The following is a 9,780-nucleotide window of genomic DNA, read 5'->3' as shown; positions in this document are numbered from 1 at the left end:
CTGTAGGCAGGGTGTTCTTTACAGCGTCTGCTCTCTTCCTCCTCCAGACATACCGCTGTTCTTCTTTCCTTCCTCCCATCTGTCCTTCCTTATGTCCTTCCTTCTGTCCTTACTTCCTCACTCCTCCCATCTGTCCTTCCTTCCTTCCTTCCATCTGTCCTTCCTTCCTTCCTTCTGTCCTTACTTCCTTCCTTCTGTCCTTACTTCCTTCCTTCCTTCCTCCCTCCCTCCCATCTGTCCTTCCTTCCTTCCTTCCTTATGTCCTTCCTTCTGTCCTTCCTTCCTTATGTCCTTCCTTCTGTCCTTACTTCCTTCCTTCTGTCCTTCCTTCCTTCTGTCCTTCCTTCATTCCTTCCTTATGTCCTTACTTCCTTCCATCTGTCCTTCCTTCCTTCTGTCCTTCCTTCCTTATGTCCTTCCTTCTGTCCTTACTTCCATCCTTCCATATGTCCTTACTTCCTTCCTTCCATCTGTCCTTCCTTCCTTCTGTCCTTCCTTCCTTCCTTCCTTATGTCCTTATTTCCTTCCATCTGTCCTTCCTTCCTTCCTTCCATCTGTCCTTCCTTCCTTCTGTCCTTCCTTCCTTCCTTCCTTATGTCCTTACTTCCTTCCATCTGTCCTTCCTTCCTTCCTTATGTCCTTACTTCCTTCATCTGTCCTTCCTTCCATCTGTCCTTCCTTCATTCCTTCCTTATGTCACTTACTTCCTTCCATCTGTCCTTCCTTCCTTCCTTATGTCCTTCCTTCTGTCCTTACTTCCATCCTTCCTTATGTCCTTACTTCCTTCCTTCCATCTGTCCTTCCTTCCATCTGTCCTTCCTTCCTTCCTTCCTTCCTTCTTTCCTTCCTTCCTTCCACTTGTTTATATAGTTTTAAGCAAATTGGAGCCGACCTTTCTTGTGCTTTGGGTCAGTAGGTCGTGTACGTCTTGGAGTACGTTCATGGAACCCTTCAGTGTTTAGTAAGCACCTTATATTACTGTGGAAACTGAAGCCTCCGTGCCTGCTGCCACTAAGTCTTGCTGCAGGTGTTTTACAGTCAGTCGAGGGTTTCTGACCACCTGCCTCCTCAGGACTCTGGAGGCAGCTGTTGATAGCTTCCTTTTTCTGCCACGTCCAGGTAAACTCTGCTTCCAGCTGTGTCTCTAGGGACATTCAGTGCCTTTGCTATCTTATTGTATCACTTCCTTGTTTGTGCAAAGCAATGATCTCTTCTCTGAATGTTTTGGACTATTCTCTTGACTCTAATATATATTTCTAACATGCAATGAATCATCACCGTCAACAGTCCAGGTATTTCAGGGGTTCTATATAAAGCTCACCTGATGCACCTAATGAAGCCCCTGATATGTTGCATCACCTGATTGCAAATGTGTGATTTTATGAGGAATTTTATTCAGGGGGTTGATTATTTTTGAGACTGCAGTAGTCATTGAAAGTAGGATTTAATGTTGAATTTGGATAAAATCCTTGTAATATTAGTTTTATTTCACTATTTAAACTGTTCTTGTCTAATCTGTTTATTGCAAACACCTGAAAAATTTAAAATATTGCCAATAAACCTAAAATACAATGAGGGTTGAATAATTTAGATTGCTACTGTACATACAGATAAACAGATATATATATACACACAGAGTATACACACACACACACACACACAGAGTATACACACACACACACACACACACACAGACCTCTGAGATGAACAGCAGGGTTCCTCTGTGTCTGTACAGACGAGCCGACGGCTGCAGCTGAATCGCTTTGGTGAGATCAGCCAAGCTTCACTGATCCTTCCTAAAGGAGACAAGATCTACACACACACACACACACACACACACACACACACACACACACACACACACACACACACACACACACACACACACACACACTGAGTCAAGGTGCATATTCAGAAAGTCTTCCTGCAAAGTGTGGTGTGTCTTATTCACCAGTAAATACAGAGAGAGGTTGGATCTGGATATGATTATAAGAAACGCTAGGTCTGAGAGCTTTCTGCTGCTAACTCAGCGGCTAACTCAGCGGCTAACTCGGCGGCTAACTCAGCGGCTAACTCGGTGGCTAACTCAGCGGCTAACTCAGCGGCTAGCTCGGTGGCTAACTCGGCGGCTAACTCAGCGGCTAGCTCGGTGGCTAACTCGGCGGCTAACTGTAGACTGTAGTAGTAGTGTGTGCTGAATGTTTTTATACCTCTACAGCAGCAGGCGGGTTTATGCTAAGCCTAGCTCCACAATTCAAATCTAAATGGTTGAAATGCTTTTTACACCTTTTTAGAAAAATACATTTATGACCTATTTATGTGTTTAGAAGAAAATGTCTGAATTCACTTTACACAGTCTTTAAGAGGTTTAATATAAACTCAGCCTAATTGAACCACTGAGTTAATATACTGGTCCAGTTCAGTTAAATCATTACTGGACCATTAACCAGACTCACTGGTTCAGATGTAACATGTTTTATTGTGTTAATAAATGAATAACTACTGGTGCATTTAAATAAACATATTTAATAGAAAAGGTTTCTACAGTATATATTTATCATCTTATTATAACTCCTGCAGCTTCTTAGACCAACATAAAGTGAGAGTGTTTCAGTGGTTGAAGTATTGAGTCAGTTTGTTTCTTCCAGGTCAAACTGTTTAAAGTTCACAGGAAACAGGAAACAGCCCATAAAACCGCCTCAGGGGAGAAGATCCGTCTTTATTCTGAGCTGCTGAACAATGGACGCTGTTATTTATGCTCTCATGTAATAATACTCACTGTGCTCAGGGTTAGATTTATATATTTCATACTGTTTAATATTCTGTCTCTAAACTAATTCTACTAACTATCAGTCATTAATTAATAGTTGATTAATCCTTAAAATCAGTGTAAAGTAAGAATAAATATGTGTTCTGAGTTTAACATACCACAGTAAAGTGTGTTGTTAACCACCCTGCCAAATGTGAATGATTAAAAAAATTTACCAAATATATGAAATTAGGCTTCAAAGTTGTGTAAAAGTCTGCTGAAGCCCCGCCCCCTACCGAGTGTCACCTGTCAATCAAAGTCACCACCTCTACCAGAAACATGGACGCTAGGTCTGAGAGCTTTCTGCTGCTAACTCAGCTGCTAGCTCGGCGTTAGCTCGGCGGCTAACTCGGCTAACTGGCTACCTGTAGACTGTAGTAGTAGTGTGCGCTGAATGTATTTATACCTCTACAGCAGCAGGGCGGGTTTATGCTAATCATTTTAAGACCCGCCTATTAATCCAGACACAGAAATCTTGAAACACAGTTTGTGAAGCCTAGCCTGACTATCAAACTACAGGAGTGAAAACGCTCTCAGTCCTGCTCTGTTTGGGTCTGTGTTCTGGTCTGTTTGGGTCTGTGTTCTGGTCTGGTTCTGGTCCGGCTCACCTCGGCTCTCTGCTCGTAGACTTCAGGCCAGTTTGGCTCCAGAGTGATGACTCTGTTCAGCTCATAGAGAGCCAGGTCAGCGTTCTTTATATCCTGAGAGAGAGAGAGAGAGAGAGAGAGAGAGAGAGAGAGAGAGAGAGAGAGACAGAGAGAGAGGGAGAGAGAGAGAGAGAGAGACAGAGAGAGAGAGAGAGAGAGAGAGAGAGAGAGAGAGAGAGAGAGAGAGAGAGAGACAGAGAGAGAGAGGGAGAGACAGAGAGAGAGATAGAGAGAGAGAGAGACAGAGAGAGAGAGAGAGACAGAGAGAGAGAGACAGAGAGAGAGGAGAGAGAGAGAGAGAGAGAGAGAGAGAGAGAGAGAGAGGTGAGAGAGAGAGAGAGAGAGAGAGAGAGAGAGAGGGAGATAGAGAGGGGGGGGGATAAAGGTTAATATAAAGAAGAAAGGATGGGAACGCAGCATAAACGTCCTGAATCATTATATTAAAGTCGTTGTGACTATTTCAGGTTTAATAAAATGATAAAACAGACATGACTGTAAAATAAGAAAGAAGTAAAATTGCTGACGCTATAAATAATAAGTTTGAAGGGCAGGTATTAATCGGCTGTTACCATGGAGACGAGGAGACGGAGACACAATGACAGAATACACACAGGACGGAGTTTCTCTGGTAATATTAGTTTTAGTTATAACTCAATATATTAGTTAACCTCTTCCACTAAAACCTGATTTCATTTCATTCTGCTCGTCCAAACTCTCCATTAAGACAAAACCTTCATTAAATACTGCTGTTGTCCTCAAGTCAAGGAAGGAAGGAAGGGAGGAAGAAGGAAAGGAAGGAAGGAAGGAAGGAAGGGAGGTAGGGAGGGAAGAAGGAAGAAAGGGAGGAAAGGAGGGAGGAAGAAGGAAGGAAGGGAGGGAGGAAGGAATGATGGCAGGGAGGAAGAAGGAAGGAAGAAAGGGAGGAAAGGAGGGAGGAAGGAAGAAAGGGAGGAAAGGAGGGAGGAAGGAAGGAAGGAAGGAAGGAAGGGAGGGAGGAAGTATGGAAGGGAGGAAAGGAGGGAGGAAGGAAGGAAGGAAGGAAGGAAGGAAGGAAGGAAGGGAGGAAAGGAGGGAGGAAGGAAGGAAGGAAGGAAGTATGGAAGGAGGAAGGAAGGAAGGAAGGAAGGACGGAGCAAAGAAGGAAGGAGGGAGGGAGAAAGGAAAAGAGGAAGGAAGGAAGGGAAGAAGGACAGAGGAAAGAAGGAAGGGAGGATGGAAGGAAAGAAGAAAGGGGGATGGAGGAAGGAATGATGGCAGGGAGGAAGAAGGAAGGAAGGAAGGAAGGAAGGGAGGTAGGGAGGGAGGAAGGAAGAAAGAAAGGGAGGAAAGGAGGGAGGAAGGATGGAAGGAAAGAAGGGGGATGGAGGAAGGAAAGAAGGAAAGGAGGAAGGAAGGAAGGAAGGAAGGGAGGAAAGAAGGAACAGTCAAAACAGACGGGGTCAATTTGACCCGGGAGGACGACAGGAGGGTTAAATTCTACTGTCTGAACCTGTTTTCATTCACAGTTATTCTCAGTAGATCAGCTGCAAAACGCACAATAACTAAACACACTATCTATTAACTGTGCAGCTATTTACTACCTTTATATGTGATCATAGTGAATCAGACCCGTAGCTTGTTGCTGCTGCAGAGACTAACCTGGTTAAATAAATAAATAATTAACAGTCACACTGAGGCTTTGTGAGTCAGTCTGGTTGTTTATGATCCTGATAGTTTAATCTCTCTCTCTTCTTCTTCTTCTTCCTCTTTCATCTCTCAGCAGGATGAAGTTAATGTTTGACTTCAGGCTCAGTAGAGTTTTAGAGCTCAGTAGTGATGATATGTGAGGAGGAGCTTCGGATCAGAGCTTTTTGGGTTCGGCTGCTTTTTACGAGCTGCTTAAATGTTAAACTTTAACTTTCCTGTCTGAGAGGGTTAAAGATTCACTGAGGAGAAATAATAGATATAGATCTTTATTATCTTCTATCTGTATTAGTACACAATGAAACTCTGTCTGAGTACATAAAACATATAAAATACACACACACACACACACACTCTTACTTACACACACACACAAAAAACTTCAAAATATGTGTTGTTAATTTTCCAGATGATTAATAAAGGACATTTCTTCACTAATATGTTCCTTCTGTTTATATTATTTATTTTTACTTGTGTAGAACTTGTGTGACTTAAGTCTTCTTTACTTCCCTCCTTCTTTCTTTCCTCTTCCTTCTCTCCTCTTCCTTCCTTCCCTTCCTTCTTCCTCCCCCTTCTCCTCCTTCCTTCCTTCCTCCCCTGCCTTCCCTCCTTCTTCCGTCTGTCCTTCTTTCCTCCCTCCCTCCTTTCTTCCTTCTTTCCTTTCCTCCCTTCCTTCCTCCCTGATTTACTTCCTTCCTCCCTTCCTTCTTTCCTCCCTCCTTCTCTCTTTCTTTCTTCCCCCTACCTTCCTCTCTTCCTTCTTTCCTTCCTCCCTTCCTTCCTCCATCCCTCCTTTCCTTACTCCCTACCTCCTTTCCATCCTTCCTTCCTCCATCCTCCCTTCCTTCCTCCATCCCTCCTTTCCTCCCTCCCTCCCTCCTTTCCTTCCTCCCTCCCTTCCTTCCTCCCTTCCTTCCCCCCTTCCTTCCTTGACTCAAGGACAACAGGAGGGTTAATCAGGTTTATTAACTAAAGCTGAAACTATTGATTATTTACATTACTGATCACTTCCTGTATGGATCATATTCTCTTTTACTCCGTTTATGACGCTTTAAACATCTTTAAACCACTGATAAGTAAAACATACATTTCATTTAAACTTATTTACTGGTTAAACATTAAATATTAAAGCTTATAAACGTCTCTCACCTGCAGACTCTTCTTCCCGTAGGCGATTCCTCGGCCGTAGATCGCACTGACCAGCTCCGGGTCGCTCTGCACGATCAATAAATTAAACATAATTAACCAGAAACTGTTAACAGTTAAAAAGCTTTAAACACAGGTTTGGGTTATAATTTAAACTTTTAACCCTCCTGTTGTCCTCGAGTCAAGGAAGGGAGGGAGGAAGGAAAGGAGGAAGGAAGGAAGGAAGGAAGGAAGAAAGGAGGGAGGAAGGAAGGAAGAAAGGTAGGAAGAAGGAAGGAAAGGAGGGAGGAATGTAAGAAGGGCGGAAGGAAGGAATGAAAGGAGGGAGGAAGGAAAGGAAGGACGGAAAGAAGGAAGGAAGGAAGGAAGGAAAGGAGGGAGGGAGGAAGGAAGGGATGAATAAGGAAGGAAAAGAGGGAGGAAGGAAGGAAGGGAGGAAGAAGGAAGGAGAGGAGGGAGGGAGGAAGGAAAGCAGGAAGGAAGAAGGAAGGAAGGAAGGAAGGAGGGAGAGGAAGAAGGAATGAAAGAAGGGAGGAAGGAAGGAAGAATGGAGGGAAAGGAGGGAGGAAGGAAGGAAGAAAGGTAGGAAGAAGGAAGGAAAGGAGGGAGGAATGAAAGAAGGGCGGAAGGAAGGAATGAAAGGAGGGCGGAAGGAAGGAATGAAAGGAGGGAGGAAGGAAAGGAGGTAAGGAAAGGAAAGAAGGAAGGGAGGAAGGAAAGGAAGGACGGAAAGAAGGAAGGAAGGAAGGAAGGAAGGAAAGGAGGGAGGAAGGAAGGGATGAATAAGGAAGGAAAAGAGGGAGGAAGGAAGGAAGGGAGGAAGAAGGAAGGAGAGGAGGGAGGGAGGAAGGAAGGAAAGCAGGAAGGAAGAAGGAAGGAAGGAAGGAAGGAAGGAAGGAAGGAGGGAGGAAAGAAAGAGAGCAGGAGGGAGGGAGAAAGGAAGGAAGGAAGGAAGGAAAGGAGGGAGGAAGAAAGGGAGGAAAGGAAAGGAAGGAAAAGAGGGAGGAAGGAAGGAAGGGAGGAAGGAAGGAAAGGAGGGAGGAAAGAAAAAGAGAAGAAGGGAGGGAGGAAGGAAGGAAGAGAGGAAGGAAAGGAAGGAAGGAAAGGAAGGAAGGAAAGGAAGGAAGGAACAGTCAAAACAGACGGGAGGACGACAGCTGTGATTTATGTGCAGCTATTTTAATAAGAATAAAATGGTTTTAACTCATTATCCTGATTAAACTTTGACATATTTTCCTCTAATATTAAATTTAGTTCTTTTTTAATTATCAATTTGGTATAATTCCATTTAAATGAGGCCATAACTGAGCATAATGTCTTAAAATGTGTATAAAATAACATTTAAACTTTTATGTTTTTTTAACCCTCCTGTTGTCCTCGAGTCAAGGAAGGAAGGAAGGAAGGGAGGGAGGAGGAAGGAAGGAAGGAAGGGAGGGAGGAAGGGAGGGAGGAAGAAGAAGGAAGGAAGGGAGGGAGGAAGAAGGAAGGAAGGAAGGGAGGGAGGAAGAAGGAAGGGAAGAAGAAGGAAGGAAGGACGGAGGAAAGAAGGAAGGAAGGAAAGGATGGAGGAAGGAAGGGAGGAAAGGAAAGAAGGAAGGGAGAAAGGAAAGAAAGGAAGGAAGGAAGGACGGAGGAAAGAAGGAAAGGGGGGAGGAGGGAAGGTAGGAGGGAGGGAGGGAGAAAGGAAGGAAAGAAGGACAGAGGAAAGAAGGAAGGGAGGAAGGTAGGGGGGAGGAAAGAAGACGGGGTCAATTGGACCACGAAGAGGCCATAATTGATCATAATGTCTTATAATAAGTGTAAAACCTGTTTTAATAAGTGTGAATAAAGTTTTGTAACCATCTTTAAAACATAACTGAGTCATAATTTAAACTTTATTGATATAGAAACAGTGAACAGAGTGAAACTGACCTGCAGTAACAGAGAGAAGTGTTTGATGGCTTCATCATAAAGTCCGTTTCCTATCAGCACGTAGCCGATGGCTGAAACACAAACAAGCTGATGAAGACGAGGCTGACTCTTCATCACACAGGAAGTACCGTTCATCAGACAGGAAGTAGCATCATCAGACAGGAAGTAGCAGACTTACCCAGCTCCTCGTTGGTGTTTTGGTTTTCGACGGGGAACGGGATCTTCTTCTGCTCGATGAACAACTTCGCTTGATTCTGATAGAAGAAGAGGAAATGACATCAGAGAGACACAAAGATACACACACAGAGATACACACAGTAACACATAGAGTAACACACACACACAGATACACACAGAGACACACACAGTAACACACAGAGATACACACAGATACACACACAGATACACACAGTAACACATAGAGATACACACAGAGATACACACAGTAACACATAGAGTAACACACACACACAGATACACACAGAGACACACACAGTAACACACATAGAGACACACAGTAACACACACAGATACACACATAGAGACACACAGAGACACACAGAGACACACAGAGAGAGACACACACAGATACACACATAGAGACACACAGTAACACACACAGATACACACATAGAGACACACAGAGACACACAGATACACACAGAGATACACACAGTAACACACACAGTAACACACAGAGAGAGACATACACATACAGAATTTGTTTACATGATGCAAATTTAACAGAATGCAAATGTTGCTATGGCAACTATTTAAATGTTTCCAAAACAGCAACAACACAAAGCAGAAGAAGACTGATAATAATTTACATGATTTGCAAATTCACTGTTAAGTTCCTGAAAAGTGAAAATTTCATCAGTTAAAACCCAACGAGGGACATCTGATTAGTGAGTGTGTATGTGTGTGTATATGTGTGTATATGTGTGTATATGTGTGTATGTGTGTGTATATGTGTGTATGTGTGTGTATATGTGTGTATGTGTGTGTATGTGTGTGTATATATGTGTATATGTGTGTATATGTGTGTATGTGTGTGTATATATGTGTATATATGTGTATGTGTGTGTATATGTGTGTATGTGTGTGTATGTGTATATATATGTGTGTGTATATGTGTATATGTGTGTATATGTGTGTGTGTGTATATATGTGTATGTGTGTGTGTATATGTGTGCATATGTGTGTGTATATGTGTGCATATGTGTGTATGTGTGTATATGTGTGCATATGTGTGTATGTGTGTATATGTGTGTATATGTGTGTATGTGTGTATATGTGTGTGTGTATATATGTGTATGTGTGTGTATATGTGTGCATATGTGTGTATGTGTGTATATGTGTGCATATGTGTGTGTGTGTATATGTGTGTGTTTATATGTGTGTATATGTGTGTATGTGTGTGTATGTGTGTGTATATGTGTGTATGTGTGTGTATATGTGTGTATGTGTGTGTATGTGTGTGTATATATGTGTATATGTGTGTATATGTGTGTATGTGTGTGTATATATGTGTATATATGTGTATGTGTGTGTATATGTGTGTATATGTGTGTATGTGTGTAT

The 9,780-nt window shown here is 42.8% G+C and overlaps 1 protein-coding gene across 1 annotated transcript in view; it reads right to left on the bottom strand.

The window, feature by feature from the left end:
- ttc13 (tetratricopeptide repeat domain 13) overlaps positions 1 to 9,780 on the bottom strand; it is a 30,920-nt gene that overhangs the window by 15,884 nt on the left and 5,256 nt on the right. Inside the window, 4 exon segments of the mRNA XM_062437732.1 lie at positions 3,418 to 3,510; positions 6,289 to 6,354; positions 8,197 to 8,267; positions 8,375 to 8,450. Coding sequence (XP_062293716.1) covers positions 3,418 to 3,510; positions 6,289 to 6,354; positions 8,197 to 8,267; positions 8,375 to 8,450 — 306 coding nt within the window.

The sequence above is a fragment of the Scomber scombrus genome, chromosome 17, assembly GCF_963691925.1.
Source record: "Scomber scombrus chromosome 17, fScoSco1.1, whole genome shotgun sequence".
NCBI lineage: Eukaryota > Metazoa > Chordata > Actinopteri > Scombriformes > Scombridae > Scomber > Scomber scombrus.
This window is presented reverse-complemented; position numbering and strand designations above follow the sequence as displayed.